The sequence below is a fragment of the Lolium rigidum genome, chromosome 2 (genome assembly GCF_022539505.1).
Source record: "Lolium rigidum isolate FL_2022 chromosome 2, APGP_CSIRO_Lrig_0.1, whole genome shotgun sequence".
NCBI classification, from domain to species: domain Eukaryota; kingdom Viridiplantae; phylum Streptophyta; class Magnoliopsida; order Poales; family Poaceae; genus Lolium; species Lolium rigidum.
In genome coordinates this window covers 275121005-275138958 of record NC_061509.1, presented here as the reverse complement: position 1 = coordinate 275138958, position 17954 = coordinate 275121005, and the positions used below count along the sequence as shown (strand labels likewise).

The 17954-nt window shown below is 45.3% G+C and overlaps 2 protein-coding genes and 14 non-coding genes across 16 annotated transcripts; 1 reads left to right on the top strand and 15 right to left on the bottom strand.

The window, feature by feature from the left end:
• Window positions 1–5862: 5862 nt before the first annotated feature.
• On the bottom strand, window positions 5863–5957 carry LOC124693688. The gene has a single exon (XR_007000151.1). It is a non-coding gene; the product is annotated as a small nucleolar RNA SNORD96 family (small nucleolar RNA).
• A 106-nt stretch (window positions 5958–6063) lies between these two features.
• LOC124693700 lies at window positions 6064–6156 on the bottom strand. The gene has a single exon (XR_007000162.1). It is a non-coding gene; the product is annotated as a small nucleolar RNA SNORD96 family (small nucleolar RNA).
• Window positions 6157–6234: 78 nt separating this feature from the next.
• Window positions 6235–6329, bottom strand: LOC124693697. Its single transcript, XR_007000159.1, has one exon. It is a non-coding gene; the product is annotated as a small nucleolar RNA SNORD96 family (small nucleolar RNA).
• Window positions 6330–6442: 113 nt separating this feature from the next.
• Window positions 6443–6537, bottom strand: LOC124693694. The gene has a single exon (XR_007000156.1). It is a non-coding gene; the product is annotated as a small nucleolar RNA SNORD96 family (small nucleolar RNA).
• Window positions 6538–6652: 115 nt separating this feature from the next.
• LOC124693693 lies at window positions 6653–6747 on the bottom strand. Its single transcript, XR_007000155.1, has one exon. It is a non-coding gene; the product is annotated as a small nucleolar RNA SNORD96 family (small nucleolar RNA).
• A 340-nt stretch (window positions 6748–7087) lies between these two features.
• On the bottom strand, window positions 7088–7179 carry LOC124693689. Its single transcript, XR_007000152.1, has one exon. It is a non-coding gene; the product is annotated as a small nucleolar RNA SNORD96 family (small nucleolar RNA).
• A 99-nt stretch (window positions 7180–7278) lies between these two features.
• Window positions 7279–7399, bottom strand: LOC124693653. The gene has a single exon (XR_007000123.1). It is a non-coding gene; the product is annotated as a small nucleolar RNA SNORD14 (small nucleolar RNA).
• Window positions 7400–7521: 122 nt separating this feature from the next.
• LOC124693655 lies at window positions 7522–7643 on the bottom strand. Its single transcript, XR_007000125.1, has one exon. It is a non-coding gene; the product is annotated as a small nucleolar RNA SNORD14 (small nucleolar RNA).
• A 51-nt stretch (window positions 7644–7694) lies between these two features.
• LOC124693939 lies at window positions 7695–7832 on the bottom strand. Its single transcript, XR_007000378.1, has one exon. It is a non-coding gene; the product is annotated as a small nucleolar RNA snoR2/U65 (small nucleolar RNA).
• A 187-nt stretch (window positions 7833–8019) lies between these two features.
• LOC124693925 lies at window positions 8020–8102 on the bottom strand. The gene has a single exon (XR_007000369.1). It is a non-coding gene; the product is annotated as a small nucleolar RNA snoR77Y (small nucleolar RNA).
• Window positions 8103–8213: 111 nt separating this feature from the next.
• On the bottom strand, window positions 8214–8309 carry LOC124693911. Its single transcript, XR_007000355.1, has one exon. It is a non-coding gene; the product is annotated as a small nucleolar RNA snoR31/Z110/Z27 (small nucleolar RNA).
• A 143-nt stretch (window positions 8310–8452) lies between these two features.
• On the bottom strand, window positions 8453–8550 carry LOC124693683. The gene has a single exon (XR_007000150.1). It is a non-coding gene; the product is annotated as a small nucleolar RNA R30/Z108 (small nucleolar RNA).
• Window positions 8551–8632: 82 nt separating this feature from the next.
• LOC124693913 lies at window positions 8633–8738 on the bottom strand. Its single transcript, XR_007000357.1, has one exon. It is a non-coding gene; the product is annotated as a small nucleolar RNA Z107/R87 (small nucleolar RNA).
• A 280-nt stretch (window positions 8739–9018) lies between these two features.
• On the bottom strand, window positions 9019–9124 carry LOC124693912. Its single transcript, XR_007000356.1, has one exon. It is a non-coding gene; the product is annotated as a small nucleolar RNA Z107/R87 (small nucleolar RNA).
• A 200-nt stretch (window positions 9125–9324) lies between these two features.
• On the bottom strand, window positions 9325–9771 carry LOC124688840 (40S ribosomal protein S30). Its single transcript, XM_047222464.1, has 2 exons — window positions 9710–9771; window positions 9325–9620 (listed from the first exon to the last, which is right to left on the bottom strand). The coding sequence occupies exons 1-2, from the start codon at window positions 9711–9713 to the stop codon at window positions 9436–9438; spliced, it is 189 nt and encodes a 62-aa protein (XP_047078420.1). The 5' UTR covers window positions 9714–9771; the 3' UTR covers window positions 9325–9435.
• A 263-nt stretch (window positions 9772–10034) lies between these two features.
• Window positions 10035–13407, top strand: LOC124688839 (18S rRNA (guanine-N(7))-methyltransferase RID2-like). The gene is made up of 8 exons (XM_047222463.1): window positions 10035–10209; window positions 10296–10379; window positions 10479–10534; window positions 11126–11182; window positions 11281–11330; window positions 11411–11563; window positions 11656–11803; window positions 13028–13407. Exons 1-8 carry the CDS (start codon window positions 10038–10040, stop codon window positions 13196–13198), a joined length of 891 nt encoding a protein of 296 aa, XP_047078419.1. The 5' UTR covers window positions 10035–10037; the 3' UTR covers window positions 13199–13407.
• Window positions 13408–17954: the final 4547 nt, after the last annotated feature.

Sequence of the window (17954 nt, the reverse complement as noted above, 5' to 3'; positions counted from 1 at the left end):
AGATCCCACGCCGGCCCGCTGTCGTCGTGGTCGTAGTCTACGCACTCCGCCTGCTCGTCCTCGTCCCCGTCCTCGTCCGCGTCCTCGTCGTCGTTCTCCTGTTCTTCCGTGGCGACCTCGCGGTCAAAATAGTCGAGGTCGCCGAGGTAGCCAGCACAGCGGCGCGCGTCGTACTCCCACGTCCCGAACGAGATGTAGTTGTAGGAGTTGAGCGTGTACGCCAGATCTTCTCGGAGATCGGTCGGCAAGATCACTCGGCGGCGGTGCACCTCGTCCCAGCGCTCTCGGCCCTCGCGCGACACGGGGGACGGGCACGCGCCTGGAGTTGAGGTACCAGCCTCCTCCAGGCAGGTTTGCGTCCGGCCATGGCACCGGTCGGTTTTCCTCCGAAAGGCGGCACGCGAACTCGATACGGACGTACCGCCCGACCCCGGGCTTCTTGCCGGACCGCGAGCCGCTAGCTTCGTGGTCGTTCTTGGTCTTGTATACGGACGTACCGCCCGACCCAGGGCTTCTTGCCGGACCGCGAGCCGCTAGCCTCGTGGTCGTTCTTGGTCTTGTGGAACGGCCAGCATTTCTTCCCCATGGCGTCCGCCGGGTGGGCACTGGCAATGGTGTGGTCAGGGAAATTACGCCGACATCGTTCTTTTAAGAGGCTCGGATGCCATCTCGCCTTCAATGTTCTGCCACTGCGACGCCGCCCAGCAGTGAACGCTCGCGAAAGCCGATGCGCGCCATTAACGTGGCCCTGAAAAGTTGTAGCACGCCGCCCATAAAATATGCTGCGGAAGACGAAGCATCTGTGCCCGTGGCGGGCCTGTGCGACGATCGGGCGGATGATCGGGCGGACGACCGGTGCGTCCGCGGAGCGTCCGCAGAGATGCAAACCTGACGCATTTTTGGGCCATGTTTGCGTCGCTGCGGATGGCCTAGTCACTAGCGTCGTCCTGCTGGAGGGGTACCAGACTCATTTTAGGCACGCACGGACGTAAACGGTCGCTCAACGTCTATTTGTGTCGTCCCGTTGGAGATGCCCTTACCTCTGCACAGTTTGGTTTTTTGGTATGTTCTTCCAGTGGATAAGAGTTTTGAGTTCTCTCTGCGATTTTGTTAACGACGCCGAATATAATTGTCGTCTTTTTTGGTTAAACTGGCTAGAATATGTAATTGCATATGGTAACCGATCTACAAAAATTTGAAATGAAATCCTAGTCAACGTAATATTTAAAATACATATTTGCGGTTTTCCTAAAAAATTCGTTGACAAGCCTCTAAGGGTCTATTTGTTTGGGCTGCAGCTTTTGAAAAGCAGCTGCAGCTGGTGGGCTGTGGAAAAGCAGCTGTAGAAAGCAGCTGTTGGAAGCAGAGATTTGATGTTTGGCAGGAGTGCTTTTTACGTCTACTGCTGTTAGTTTTAGGACTGAAATGTCTAGAATGCCCTTAAGTGTTTAAGATGTTGTATAAATGTTGTTTTGAAATGAATTAGCTATTTATGTCTGTTTTATTACATAATTATTTTTTTTAAACATAATATTACATAATTATCATGCCTAATAACTAACTTACCCCAATTGCCCCTTTTATTACGCATACAAAATAACATAGTAGTATCACGTCTGTCCATGTTTATCAACTCACATCACTTAAATATGTTTATTACTCCGTAACATTTAGAAGTCCATGTTTATCTTGGCTTTTCAATTTTGACTTTTGCCTTCTCTTGCTCAAATCCAATGACCATGTGTGCAAAATGTTTGGAATTAATGCAAATAGCAAGCAAATACAAAATCTGTTTGGAATCTATAGATACGGATCTTGGTCAAATAGCAATCTCACACGCATCCACGATATTTCACGGAATCACACAGGTCCAGCCACCCAGATATCTCACGGAATGAACCGATGAAAGAATACACATACAGATCTTGCTGCCTTCCCAGATTCAGGATAGCAAAAAGGCTCCCGAACACGGATCATCGTTGGATGGTAGCACGACGACTGGGACGAGCTTGTCCTACCAGTGGTGAGGACGAGGACGAGGTCCTCCTGCCGGAGATGTGCTCGATCCAGCGGGCAGCCGACGGCAACCAGACCGGGAGGACGGGAATGGAGAGGAGGAGTGCTGGGACGGTGGCGGTTGCTGGCGGCCACGGAGGCCGTGAACGGCGACGGCGGCGAGCTGCAGGAGGACGGGAATGGAGAGGGGGAGGAGTGCTAGGACGGCGGCGACTGTTGTTGGCGACGACGACGGCCGGGGACGGCGAGCTTCAGAAGAACGAGAACGGAGAGGAGGACGTGTGCTGGGACGGCGGCAGCGCTTGCTGGCGGCCATGAACGGCGGCGGCGGCCGAGAAGGGGAAACCTAACCCTAGCTGCCATGGAAACGGGACGGGAGGAGGGGGGAAATGAGCACGGGGTGTCGGGTCGGGTTGGCTTTGCAAGGGCAGGCCGCACTTATATGGGATGGCAGTTCTTGCATAAATATTTTGAACTGTTGGGGACAATCGGGTCATTTACCATTAAGGAAGCGGAGAAAGCTCAGGAAGCAGGTCCTGACCAGCTTCGGCGCTCGTAGTGTATTCCGTCGCCGCGCTTCGGAGAATTGCTTTTGTAATTTTTGCTGTTTGTTTGACCTGTCCGCTTTTGCATCCCAAAAACTCCAATAGTAAAAGTAGAAGCTTAAACAAACAGGGCATAAGACCCATGAGAGATCTAAAATAGACACACTAATTGTCTAGTCTCTTCCATAAGATCGGTCATTTGGATAAACTAAGATCGGTCTTTTGGTTAAACTAGTTAAAAAATGCAATTCTCCAAAGAACTCATTTAGTTCGAATGAATTATAAAAAAAATTACTGGGAGTCTCATCTGGTATACAGGAGAGAAAACTACAACATTTGCATATGGCCTTCTTTGCAATAAAATAGAAGGAAATTTGTACTCTCTCCATATAAAAATAGGTGACTTACTTTTGTCAAGATATGAATATTACTAGATGCATTTTAGTTCAAGATACATCGGTATCTAGATAAAATTGAAAATATATTTTTAAACAAATCTTTTACTTTTTCTGCTTCAAACTTATGAACACTGAGGTCATTGGGTTTTTTTCGAGAGAAAAAACCCAACAGGCTCATGTGATAATGCACAAAATAATCATCGAAAGTTGGCAACTCTTGCGGACACTTGGTCACCAGGTGTACGTAATTTTGTATTCATCACCGGTCATGTAAAAAACCATCTCAAAAGAGAGTTGCCAAAGCGAAAATACTCAATGGAACCCGGGTACGGGCGAGGATGATAACAATCCAATTAGAGAACAACACGTGTTTAGCCATCTGTTTGTATAACCATGTATAAAACACGTATTAATGTATGTATTCAGTGCATGTCTGACATGGCATCTATCTATGCATTAATTGGCATTAAATCTTCTGCCCCATCTTCCTCCTCCTCTCTCCCCAATTCTGCAATGGATGAGCACGCTTTAACTCCTGCCTCTCATCCTTGTCCCAGCTGGCCCTGCCTAGCTAGTAGTTACTCCTCCGGCCGGCCGCTGTGCTACTCCGTCCAACCTCCATTGGCTGCTATGCTCCTCCGCGAAACCTGCAGCTAGTGCCTCTAGCGCCATGCTCATGCACCAAGTCTCATGGCAGCGATTCCCATCCCCACGTCCTGCAAGGTGCTCGACCACCTCCTCGAGGCCGTGCTCCTGTTCCTCGCCGCCCCGCGCGACTCCCTCGCCGGGCCCACGCCGTTCCCATCGGCAGCGGGAACACCGGGCGCGGCCGCTGGACCACCAGCAGCGGGAACACCGGGCGCGGCCGCTGGAAGCCGGGCGACCGGTCGCGGTGATTTGCTCGAGGACCGCCGGCCGCTGGCGCTCCTCCTCCGCCCAAGCTCCAAGGCCGTGAGCTGCCCCGACAGTCCTGGTGCCACGCCGGACCTCCAAAGCCGCAAGCTGCTCCGATAGTGTTACTCCTCCCCCACTCGAGTTCTCTGGCCGCCGGTGCTCCTCCGGCTGAGAGCTCCAAGGCATCAAGCTTCTTCCCCCGTCGTGTTCCTTCGCGGAGCTTCTCTGTCCGCACTGCACCTCCGACCAAGCTCCGAGGCCACGAGCTCCTCTACAGCCATACTTCTCCTCCGCGAGCTTGTGCTGATGTTTCTCGAATCAGGAAATATATGCATGTGTATGTTCTTCTCTGGGATCTATTTGACTCATTTTTTTTTTCCAATTTGGATGTTCTGAGAAGAAATAGCGCTTGTTCTTGACTTCTTGGTGGATTCTACCACAATTATTTTGACTATCTGGATTAGTACAGATTCTCTTTATTTCTCTTTTGATTTGAGTTGTAATCAAAATGAAGCAAAATGTTCTATTTGGATTAGTACAGTGTCACATTTTCACTATCTGCACCACTAATACAAAATGTTTAATTTAAACTATGACAAAATCACATGTTTAACTATCTGCAACATTAATACAAAATGTTCAATTTAGATTATAGAAAACCATACTTTTGACAATCTACACCATTATCACTAAATGTTCAATTTAGACTAGTACAAAATCTGACTGTGTGCACCTTTTAGTGCAAAATGTTTAATTCGTTCCCTTTTTTTTCTATCTACACCATTGATAAAAAAATGTGTTCAAAACTTTGATTCACAAATGTTTAATATGTTACCTAGTTATTTAAAAACCATTCACTGCAGATTGACAAAAACAAAGTCCTACCGTGCATAATAGCCAAGCACATTTAATGTTTCTGCACCCTGCACTGAAATCACAGTTAAAGCAGCCCCGTATGCATACGTGTCACAGATGTATACACATGCGTATTAAGCTGACCAACACAGATAAAGGATTCGTATAGGCTGCTGGCTATATTACATGCTAATCTCGCGGCGGTAATCAACGTCTGGGATGTCGACCTCGCCCGTTGCCAGGTTCCGAACGTCCGGGTCGGTTGCCAAAGCCTTTATTTAGCTAACCCTCTCGTTGTTTGGTTTGATTTTGAATCTATTTCCATTTATTCATATTTTCTAATTTCAAACTGAAAGTGTGTTTAAATTGGAAGATGTTTAAATTGGAGAAACTGGAAAGAGCCACACTCCAAGCTAGGTTCCAGACAGCTTAGAAGCTCAATCAACAGCTGGAGATGCTCTTATGTTTTCGCCAGTTTACTTTTAATAGTTTGCCGGTCAGACTTTAGAGAACATTTTAAATTGCAAGAAAAGGGCAGAAGTAATCAAGGGTAAAAAAATTTATAAATAGACACAGATTAGCACATTAGCATAGTGCATTAAGAGTTTTGCTAGATCAGACATTAGAGAACATTTTATGGATTTGAACTTAATTAGTAACATAACTCACCGGTCCAGACAGGTTAAGGGGTAACCAGTTTGATGTATCGCACAGCACTATGGACACGTACAATGGGTGCATTTGTGCATAAATGTGATAAACACTAGTGCTTAGACAAAAGAGAGTTTATTTTTCTACACATTTTTCAATCATGATCAGAAACTGGATCGATTGGTAAGTACCACAAAGATTGACATACGAAAATTTATAAACAAATATGAATCATACACATCGCATGTACACAAATAAGAATTTGTAATCAAATTTGTAGTACTGTAAATTGTATGATCAATATACATGTACTAGCTCCGATCCTGTTTAGTCAAAACGAAACCACAGATACAAGCTCCACTACCAAAGCCACTACACCGGAACTAAGGGAGTAGCTCCGATCCTGCTTAACATTATTGGTGTCTATGTAGACAAAACAAGAAAACAGAAACAATACCCAAAGAGAAGAAATCCAATTATCAAGGAAACATTAAGGGTGAACACGACCTCAGAAATTTGGAAGTGACAGCATGGCCAATACAAAGCCAATCAGTCCCGAAAGATGGTTGTTTTTCATATAGGTTATCATCACAGGTCATTTCACCTGAAAAACAGAACTACCCAATCACAATTTCTAAAATTCACATCATATATTCAATAATGATAGAAAAACCAAGTAGGAAACACAAAACAAATATTCAAATTGGCCTCAGAATTGCAGAATGACAGCATAGCCGCATAACAGCTGATCAGTCCCGAAAGATGGTATGATTAGAAGGTTTTTCCTCACCGGACCAATATGAACAGAACACAGATACAAGAAGTTCACATTGAAGAAAATCTGAACTAGATTCAAGTTAACAAAGGTGGGAAATGGACATCAGAATTGCAGATTAGACAGCATGGCACATGTTATGCACCAATCAGTCCCGAAAGATGGTGTGTTTTAATCGTGTTATCATCATTGTCCAGCCATATCACCAACAAACAGAAAAATAAGCATTCCAAGACCAAGGAAAGAAAAAACACAGAAATCTGAACTAGAGAGGCAGAACTTGTGTTGAGTTAACAAAGGTAGGAACTGGACATCAGAATTGCAGATTAGACAGCATGGCACACATTGTGCACCAATCAGTCCCGAAAGATGGTGTGTTTTAATCGTGTTATCATCATTGTCCAGCCATATCACCAAAAATCAGAAAAATAAGCAATCCAAGACCAAGGAAAGAAAAGAGGCGCAGAAAACTTAACTAGAGAGAAAGAACTTGTTTTTGAGTTAAAAAGGTGGGAAATGGACATCAGAATTGCAGATTAGACAGCATGGCACACATTGTGCACCAATCAGTCCCGAAAGATGGTGTGTTTTAATCGTGTTATCATCATTGTCCAGCCATATCACCAACAAACAGAAAAATAACCAATCCAAAGGCAAGGGAAGAAAAGAAGCACAGAACAGTTCTAGCTGTTTATAAGGGTTTACAAATCAGCCATTAAAAGAAAAACAATTTATCGATAGAAAAAGAATGGTCCTCTTTAGGCATTTGGTACAAAACCAGACACAGAAAAACCAAACCAAAAGATGACAGCATGGTCACATAGCAACCTATCAGTCCCAAAGATGGAATGTTTTTTCATCACCAGACAAACATAATTAAACAAGACAATTGCAGCACTGAGACATGAACCTGAACCACAGCAAACTCAAATTCTTAAAAGGCAGCAAAATTTGGACATCAGAATTGCAGATTTGACAGCATGGCACAGTGCACCAATCAGTCCCGAAAGATGGTGTGTTATATTCGTGTTTTTCATCATTGTCCAGCCAAATTCCAATCCACAAAAAATTGATAAATACCATACAATAAATGAAAACATGGCCTAAAATAAAACAGAACTAATGGATCAGTACGCTCAAATATGCCCTCAGACATCCAAGGAAGGAATTAGCAGCATTAGCTCTCAAGCCTGGCTGGGCGAAAGCTCTTAGGCGGCAACTGCGAATGTTTTGAGAAACAAGCCAATAGTGCATCATCACTGAGCAGTAGCATCCATTGAACCAAAACAAAGTACTCTAGAAGAACAAAATCTCTCTAGCATTGCATCAGATATCCAAGGATCTAGCAAAATGTATTTTAAAAAACCAACACTGAGAAAAAGTACCAAGGCTCAGACATCCAAGGAAGGAATTGGCAGCATTAACTCTCAAGCCTGGCAAGGCGAAAGCTCTTAGGCGGCAACTGCGAATGTTTTGAGAAACAAGCCTTAAATTTTGTCATCATAGCCATATTTTCCAAGTAACAACTTCAAAGCAAATAAGGTATGCATTAACAAGTGGGAATTTAATCACAATAATGGGCTCTGTGTCCCAATTGATGTGTGGTCACAGGTTCCTATAAATATGTGAAACTAAATCTAGGCCCAATCATAGATCCTATGGCAATGCTTGTAGCTACCAGAGAAGGACTATCAGGCCGAAGTTAGAATTAACAAATAGCTAACAGAATAGTACACAAAATATTACTAAGCTAAATAAGAAAATATGCTTCCAAGACAGAAGGTTATGTGATTATAACATTTGCACATGACAGAAGAAGTTGTTTATAGCTACTAAAACGAGATGATACAAAAAACAACTATATATTATGTAAAACAATGGCTGGAATCATCCTCAGAAAGCCGCATAAAATATCGTCATTTGGTAATCTGACGGTAATTCCAACATGTAGCTAATCATCATTGGCTTAACTCTGTTTTCCATTATACTCCAGAGGTGTAACAAACTAAATAAAGCCGTTGTAAGAATCCCACAAAATTTGATATATATACATGCAATGAGCAAAACAAAAACAGAAATAGTATCATCAGAATACAAATACATCTCATTCACAGGAAAATTGCACTGTGTCAGAAGGTGTCCTAAGATTTTTTCAAGGTCTCATCACCTGATACTAGAAAAATACATAAAATCCGATAAACAAGTGATGTCCAAAGAAGTTTTCAATAGAACGCATGCTTCAGTCCGAGCAGGCACAAAAGTAAAAGCAGCAAAAATAAGACAAACATTTAGTAAGCCAAATTGTTGGAGGGCAACAGTTACTCAGTGGTGGCATAAAGTTATTAGGTTCGATTCTGCCAGCGATGTCCACAGTGCTTTCAGAAGAGGGAGCTTGTTTGTGATCACCGCAACAAAGCCTCCTCTAAACAATACGCGAAACTAACAAAAATAGAAACGAAAAGAGACACAATATAAATAGACGACAAGGACAAAACTGTGATGGCTCAGTTCAGCGGGATACTCGGCATACAGATCATTCTCATAAGAAAATGACCTGTGATTTGGTCTGTTGAGCTTGAATATTACCAAGTCGTCACTGCCATCACATAGAATTATTTTCAGAACACAGAGACATCACGCTACTAAAACCAAAAAGAGACATGTGCTAAATATGACAACAGATAGGGCAGCTCAGTACTCTTTTGTATACCATATCCCCAACATAGCCAAACATAAGTGATGGTCTACTGTTATGGACTTGATTTGAGCTACCCAAGGCAAAAAAACAGAAACAATTTTGAAATCAAGTACTCTAGTTAACACCAAACTAGCTAGATAAGAAGCAAATTCGAACTAACAAAGCAAATAAAAATATATAAAATATGATGGCTCGGTTCAGCGGGATAATCGGCATACAGATCAATCTCATGTGAGAATGGCCTGTGATTTGGTCTGTTGAGCTTGAATATTACCAAGTCGTCACTGCCATCACCAGAAAGAAAAACAATCGCAACAAAAAGTTTTCAAATAACTAAAGCCTATCAGCAAGCAGTAACACAGGAAAACATCTGAACAAGAAGATGTTCATTTCTAATATAACTATCTAGATAACCAAAATGATTGATGGCATCAAGTAATAGTAAGCAATGCATACATAAGCATATTCCATTTCCAACATAACAGTCATACAGATCTTTACTCACGTCTTAATAATCATCAGTACTGGAAAACATGCATACTGGAACGGAACAGAGCTACTAGGGAACAAAGAAAAAAGGGAGAGACCAGCTGGGCCTCAGATCTACTTCTCCGACGAGTTGGGGCCGCGCTTCTTGCCGAAGCCGACGACGGCGGTGACGAAGCGGCGGTTGTACTGGATGCGCTTGTGGGCGCGGCCGCGCGGCTGCTTCTTCTTGTCCTGCTTGGCCACCTTGGGCGTCTGGCCCCGAACCTTCCCGGCGCGGGCCAACGATCCGTGAACCTTACCTGAGCGCACCACCGCAGCTCGTCAGAAACCGAGAAGCACAAAACGAGTAGAGAGGCCGAGGTGAGGAGGGAGAGGGTGAGATGGTTACCCATGATGTGGAGCGGCGGCGCTCGTACGGTCTCCGGCGGCGAGGGTACGGCGAGCGCTCGTGCGGCGGCGGCGGCGGTGCGTCTGCTGATGGAGGAAGGTGACCTAGACCGGTGGGAGATTTTATAGATGCTACTAGGGTTTCTTCATTGGGCCGTGGGCTTATGGGCCCATCGAAATGGGTTTACAGCCCACGGCCCGTCAGAGGCCCATAAAGGCGTGTGGCGCAGCCTGGGTAGCGCCCCGAGAGAAACCCTCGCAGAAGCGGCGGCGGCGCAGGAGCACACGAGCGAGCTCGGCGGCGGCGCGAAGGGGGAAGCGGAGGCGAGATGCCGCGGCCGGAGGTGCAGGCGCCACCGGAGATATTCTACAACGAGTCGGAGGCGCGCAAGTACACCACCTCCTCCCGCATCATCGAAATCCAGGCGAGGATTTCCGAGAGGGCGCTGGAGCTGCTCGCCCTCCCCAACGATGGCGTCCCCAAGATGCTCCTTGACATCGGTCAGCTTCTGGCACAGTCCGATTACATGCGTTGCTACTGCTAGAATTATGTTTCCTTTGGTTGAACTGTGGTACGTGAATCGCAGGGTGCGGCTCTGGACTTAGCGGGGAGACATTGACGGAACATGGCCACCAGTGGATTGGCTGCGATATTTCAGAGTCCATGCTTGGTGAGGAACTCCACTCACTTTGTTGCTCGTTACTACGGACATGTCGGTTGAGTTGCTTAAGTTTCTGTTCTGGAGCTTCACTTTTGTTTTCCCTTGCAGACGTTGCTCTAGAGCGGGAAGCAGAGGGTGACCTCCTACTCGCAGACATGGGCGAGGTAAATTACATTATGTTGTTGGGTTAGTGGAGAAGTTTTTGTTCCAGATGCCATGTTTATGTCATGACTTGGTAAAAAGAAATGTTTATGTCATGACTTCAGTTCCAGATGTCATGTAGGCTTGTCTTGTGCGATTCTTAGTGTTACACTTGAGTTGTATGTGTGATTCTTAGTTGTCATGTGGACATCCTTATTTTTATAGATAATAATGGGTAGCACCCTTTGGTTCATTCATGAACATTTTCATTACAGATAAAGGTCCTGATTAACATGATCTAGAATGCATTCTTGGTATGATAATAGTGAACACGACTTCTGTTTAACATGATCTAAAAATCAGTTGACACCATAAAATTAGATGGGCCTTCAAACCTTTGTGTAGTGGCAAAATAGTAGAATGAATCCAAAGAACCTAAACATTGCAGTATTCCCTTTTCTCCGTAACCGTATGTTTGTCGAGTGGTTTTGCCCATGCGAAATTGCCATGATTTCACATCTTTGCTTTACACAACTACATCAAGCTCTTCACAGCTGTGTAACCACAAGTTGTGCTACTTTGAGCTACTATGCTTATAATAATTCATCTTCCAGGGCTTAGGCCTGCGCCCAGGAGTTATTGATGGTGCAATCAGTATTTCAGCAGTTCAGGTTAACCTCTTAAGTTCTTGTTTTGTTTCTGCAACTAAGTTGCCTTGTTTATTTCATTTCTAATTGTTCCACTACTGCTCTTTGTCAACTGTGTACAGTGGTTGTGCAATGCTGACAAGTCATCTCATGAACCAAGATTGCGGTTAAAGTACGTGAAGTTATATTGTACTGTATCTCTTGTGTTATCTGCAACCAGTTCTTAACCTTGATGTGTGCATAATTTTTCAGGGCTTTCTTTGGATCACTATATAGATGCCTAGCAAGGGGAGCAAGAGCCGTTCTACAATTTTATGCTGATAATGTGAAGCAAACTGAAATGCTCGTGTCTTTTGCCATGAATGCTGGTTTTGCTGGTGGAGTGGTTATTGACTGGCCTCATAGGTAAGAATTCCATTGCCTTGAAGCCATGGTGTGCGAACAGTCTTATGAATTTTTCATGCTGTAGACTTCTGCTGATGCCTTTCCTCTGACAGTTCGAAAGCAAAGAAATCCTACCTTGTCCTCACTTGTGGTTCACCTTCTGTTGCCACATCTCTCCCAAAGGCGAAAGGTCAAGATGGTGAGATGTGCAGCAGTGATGATGATGATGACGATGACGATGAGAGCAATGATGACCAAACAGTAAGCTCGCTCTTAACAAGACAATTTTCTGTTTTATAATTTTGAACTTATTTACTGCTCTTAATCTCTATCCTTTGTCTGCTGCCTCCATGATGTTTTTCTAGTCTTAAGCTTCTTTTTACAAGCAAGGTTTTAAATAGCTGTGCTATAGCATTTTGGAAGTCTAAAATCTAACCTAAGGCACCTTTTATCGTTGTCCTAGTTACGGTTAAGGCCGCTATCTCTTTTTTTTGCGGTGTAATTTTATCAAGTTCACCTCTACACTGGAGCGAAAGAAAAAGAACCAAAACAGAGAGACCCCATTGTGATACTATTTTTGTTGATGTTCTTGAGGATGATGATAATGATCGGCTTTGCGAAAATGCAAGAGATGAACCAATCAAGAACCAAGCAATGAATCTTGAGCCTGAGGATCATGGATCCGCACATCGAACAAGCAAGAGGAAAATGGTTACCAGGAGTAATAAGCAACCCAAAAGGACTAAGCTCAATCCAGATGAAGAGGAAGAACTGATTTCATCTTCGTCAGATGAGGACACAATTACCAATTGATCATTGAGAGCCCATAACTCTCTACTGACTGTGAAGAAGAATAGGTTCCAGTTTTCAAGTCATCATTGCCAGCTAGCTCCTTGTTAAGTCTTAAAAGATTTTAATATTTCACGTCCTTTCAATCGTTTAGACATGTTGTTTATGGTACTTGATTGGTCCAGTGATTTGTGATCTCAAAAATGGTTATAGACATGTCTCCTTTTTTCTCTTTATCGTGATTTATTTATTTTAAATCTTTTATCGTAAATTCCCTGATAGCTGACAGACCTTGCCGCGTAGCTTAGACAAAACATGATTTAAAATCTTGTTTATGAGTATCATAATGTATTTCATCTTAATCACCGAATGTCAGATTCATTTAATCCAATTGTATGTATCGGTTATGCAACAAAATATTGTTACATGACCAAACAGGCTTAGTTATTTTTGTGGTGATCTTCCTACCAGTCTCTGTAATATTCCTGTGCAAACTTTCAGTTCTGCCCAGTAATTCATGTATTATCAATTACTCTCGAAACTGCTACTGCTGCTATCTTGGGCTGTGAGCTAACCGGCTGTGCTTGATCAAGAATCAACTTAGACCATACTTCTCTTTTTCTGCTCTCTAATTTCTATGCCCTGAACAGATGATGGTCTACCATCTATGATAAAAATGTATTTTCTCCAATGCAGGTCGGCACATATGGACGGAACCGGTCAAACAAGAGGCGGAAGGTGAACAACAATAAGAACGGTCGAGGCAGGGATTGGCTCCTGAGGAAAAAGGAGCAGATGAGAAAAAGAGGACGTGAGGTTCCTGCTGACACGAAATACACAGGGCGGAAGCGCAAGACCCGCTTCTAGTTCGGTAGCTTATGGAGTGCCTATGCGCCCAGTGCCCGCAGGTCATTTAGTGGTAGCTCATGAGAAGCAGCGAGGATTTTATGCTCAGAGTTTGCTGGATTGTTCTTACTTTTGTGTACCAATAGAGATGTTCTTAAGCTGTAGCAGTTTTGACAGTGGTATCGTGTTTGTAGTACCTTCATAACGATATATAGTGACATGTTGTTTCATGTTTGCATGGATTTGTGCTGAATTACGCAGTCTGTATTCAGACTCCAGAGTGCACTCAATTAATGCAGTTTTCTGTCCATCGTGGTGCTGGCGGAGAACTACCTTGCATGCTCTCTACATCCTGCGGCTGTAGTAAATCTTTGTAGGTTTATAAACTACGTACGTGTCGCTGCTCAAGGTATATAAGTGAGAATCTTTCTTGTAAATACTACAACAATTGAAATTCAAGCACGAATATCTCTGGTGCATAGCATTTTAACCATTTTCAAGTTCTTAAATTGAAACACCATAGTTCACCAACGCGGCAGAGCAACAACCATCGCCAATAATGATAAACGTAGACCAGAACAGCCAAACATGTAACTACACCGACGAACACGAAAACAAGATGGATCCCACACAAACCTTCACGCGCCCTCCGTCGGCGCTAGGGGCATCACCGGAGCGAGGATAGGGTGGAGAGGACCTTATTTTGCCATCGTGATGTAGCCGCCGCGTCATCATCCCGAAGAACACTGAAAACAACCTAAAAGGAACGAGAACCCTCCTACCGGCGAGGGGTCGTGGTCCGCCACGCTCCAAAGCCCTAAAACCACCCATACTGGAGGCATCACCGGCGAGGGGACGGAACTCTAGATGGGTTGCACAGTCGCCTCTCTCCTAGGGTACGCGTACATATCGGTTCGTGTGTGAACTGAACTAAACTCATCATGTTGGTCTCTTCGTAGGATTTGGACCTGCGAGATCAGGAGTTGGAATATTGCTTCTAGCCAAATGCAACTTTGTTGGTTCTGGGTCTCTTCATCATTTGAGAAATGTCATGTCACTTCTCACAATGCCATCATGTTTGTAATACCTTATTGAGGATATAGTAACATGGTGGTTTCATGTTTGTCAGGTTTGTGTGAGTGTCTTTTGCTCCGATGGCGTATGCCCCTTTTAATTAGGGGGCGGTGCTTACAGCGGAGTCAAGGCTTGGTGCATCGAGTCAGAGGAGATGGCCCGACAAGCGCATAACAAGGCTGCGGTGTAGGTACCCACGACGAGATGTTTTCCGCGGCAATGACACATGCATAACCACAATTAAAGGGTGCCAAAATGTACACCCATTATCTGGTCTAGCTCCATTCTAAAACAGCTAGCTCACTCGGTGTTAGCCAAACCAACAAGCAAAATCCATAGTAATTTTGAACTTTGCTCACCCATTCTAGTAAATCTGGCTCGTCGATGGGCAGCGACATCTAGATTAGGCGTGTGACGGTGGGGCGGCCCATCAAGATCCATCATCTAGGGGAAGCTCATGCAATGATTTTTTTTTAAATAATAAGAATCCAAATCTGCATCCCTTGGGACTTGAACCTAGGTGGCTGGGTTGTACATCCACTCCACTACCAACTGAGCTAGGATCACTTATCTGACACAATTGATGGGTTTGGTGGCTCTTCTTCTACACGAGATATGTCAATCACCACACACTAGTGAAGAGTTCCGGTAGTGGCCATGAGTGGCTAGCTCCGGAGGGCACCAAAGAGGTTTCAAGAACCGACATAGGTGGCACAATTGAGATGGTGATTGGAACAATTCTTTTTGTCTAGGGTGAAACCAGTGATCTAACCTTTAGTGGTTGGATCCAGCAGGGACACACATGTATCGTATTCTTGTTGAAGGCGTTGTCCTTCTTCCGACGATGTGGCCTTGATTGGTTGGACCCGACTATATGATGAAAATCAACGTTAGTTATTGGTTCATACAATATTGACGTATGCAATCTCCTTCTTGGAGGGTAGATTTACATATACTTATCACCCCTCAAGGTGTATGGAGTAGAACAGATGATATAAGTACAATAAAAAAGTGAGACTATCTCCACCTTATGATTTCTTAAAACCGTGAATCTTGTTTCTCCGATTGTTCATAAAACACTCTTTTGCAACATTTTTTTGTTCACGTGCAACATCATTGCAACCAATTCCCGTACAAAAACATTATTCCAACCAATTGTTCCATGGTCCCATAAATATCATCCAAATTTTCATCACATATTGAAATACATACCCATGCATAAAAAGATCTTTTGTATGCAAGAAATTCTCAATGGCTACAAATGTTGAAAAGTATGTCGCAACACATGTATGATGAAAAATATACCCCTTGAAGCATACAACCAAAAATGATTGCAACATATCTCTGCAGGTACATAAGAAAAACCATTGAGCCCTTGTAGTGTGGTGAAACACCCTTGACAACATCAAAATATCCTTTACGATCACCAATCTCTGCAATCAACATTGGCGCCACTATACATCGTTGTTCATCGATTCGAGCTTGTTGGCGAGCAATTTGGAGCTTCAGAGATCCACCAGAGATAGATCAGATAATCATTGACCCATTCCCTGACGTCCCAACGTTGTTAGGGAGCCCGACAGACCCAGGTTCCACCTCAACATATGCATGGTGGTTGGAGGCAGCATGTGTCGAGGAATTAAAATTTATGGGAAATCGATGATCTCGAGAGGAAGAGGAGTTCATAAAGAAAAGAAAAATAGTGTTGGGAGTTGGTGCTCCAGGTGATAAGAGATGAAAGGAGAAGGAGGCCCATCGGATAAAAGAGGAGGAAAACACAAAAGTGCAGGGAACATGGCTTGACAAACCGTTTATCTTCCCCGACGATGGGCTTCCATCGGCCGCCACGTGTAAATTATTTACCTATACTTTTTGTGTGTGTATAACAACAATGTATATGAAATAGATCTTAATTGTACCATGTTTTGTTGAATACGCCGTATTTAGTTCATAGATTCAGGGTTCCATAGGGGTTATATGTTTCGAACGAACAAAACAATTTTTGTGTCATTGTATGCACAAAGTAACATAGTGCATTGGTGAGAATGTTTGAAGGAGAGCCTCGATAACGAATTAACAAGTGCCAAGTAAAGAAAAATTAAGGATTTGCTTTGTAATTTGATCGAAATGGCTTTTGCTAGGGGTTAGTTACTTTGTCCCTTCCGCAGGTTATCGTCACTGACATAAATCTTTTCTAAGCCCTACCCCACCACCGTCCCCCGAGTAAATGACAAAAAACTACCACAATTGAGGCAGTCATGTCACGGAACTACCAAATGTGTTCGTTTTGTCACATAACTACCACTATTGAGGCATGTTCGTGACGAAAAGCACTGATTTCAGTATTTAGTCGTGTTAAACCGTTTTCTGACTATTTGGACCCACGTGTCAGGTGTAAAACTAACTGCTAGTTTCATTTTGCAAATATAACCTCAGAATATATTTCTGTGTCACACAGATCCAAAATCCCCACATACAAAATAAAAAATAGATCCAAAATCCTCAAATGCTTATGAGATTTAGCCAGCCGCAGTGTGCCAGCCCGCACGGCGCGCGCATGACCGCCGCCACGCGCGCATGACCGCCCGCGTCCGCACGCCTGCACGAGCCTGCTCGCCTGCTCGTCGCGCGCACACCCAGCGCCGTGCGCCTGCACGCGCACACGCCCGCCGACACTCGTCTGCACGTCGCCTGCACGCGCCCACCCGCCGCCGCGCGCCTGCACGCGAACGCCCGCCCCCACGCGTCTGCACGCCGCAACGCGCCTCCACGCGCCCTACCGCCGCCGCGGGCTTGCACCCGCACGCCCGCCGCCGCACTCCTGCTGTGTCCGGGAGATCTCAATGTCCGGCGGAGCAAGCTTGGCTAGCGGGGGGTCGCCGACGGTCTCGGTCGGCTCCTCCAAGACGCTCGACGGCTGGAATTTGGGTGGGGTCAGGGTGAAGATTGAGAAGCTTGGACCGGACCGGGCATGGGGCGGGCGCCGGCGAGCTCCGCCAGGCGGGCCGCGGACGGGACAGGGGCACGCGCCGCCGCAGCAGGGCACGCCACACGCGCGAGCAGATGCGGGCGGCGTGTGCGGGCGAGCTAGGGCAGGGATGGTAGCGGCGAGCTCTGGCAGGGCGCCGGTCTTCGCTGGCGGAGCAGCAGGAAAACCCCCTCATGGTGCCCTGTCCTGCGTCACGCGCGCCTGCTCGTCGTGCCCGTGCCGCGCGCCCCGCCTGCAACAGCACACGCCTCCCCTGCAGCAGCGCGTCTGCTCGCCGCCGCGTACCCCACCTGCCCGTCGTGCTCGCCCGTCACCGCACGCCTCGCCCCCACCGTCGCGCGCCCCCCGTCGTCAGGGAGGAAGCCGAGGTCGACGAGATGGAGGAGCTCGTGCTCGGACAGCGGCCGAGAACGAGGAAGATGCTGATTGGGAGTTGATTGCTTTTGGGAAAGAGAAGTAGGGGGTCTTTTGTAAAATGAGCATAAGCAAGTTATTAATTTTTGCCACGTCGGATCTGACAGTGGGTCCTAGTTGCCAGAAACTAGATTAAGACTCGCAAATTGGAAAATCAGTGCTCTTTGTCACGACCATGCCCCAAAAATGGTAGTTATGTGACAAAGTGAACACGTTTGGTAGTTATGTGACACGACCGTCACAATTGTGGTAGTTTTTTGTCATTTACTCCCGTCCCCCGCCGCCGTCGTGCCGTACTTC

Excerpts from the sequence above, each read along its gene's own strand:
- LOC124688839 (XM_047222463.1), top strand. The coding sequence starts at position 10,038 with ATGCCGCGGCCGGAGGTGCAGGCGCCACCGGAGATATTCTACAACGAG. Across the intron at positions 10,210-10,295 it reads CAAGATGCTCCTTGACATCG|GGTGCGGCTCTGGACTTAGC; the intron begins GTCAGCTTCTGG and ends CGTGAATCGCAG. Across the intron at positions 10,380-10,478 it reads TATTTCAGAGTCCATGCTTG|ACGTTGCTCTAGAGCGGGAA; the intron begins GTGAGGAACTCC and ends TTTCCCTTGCAG.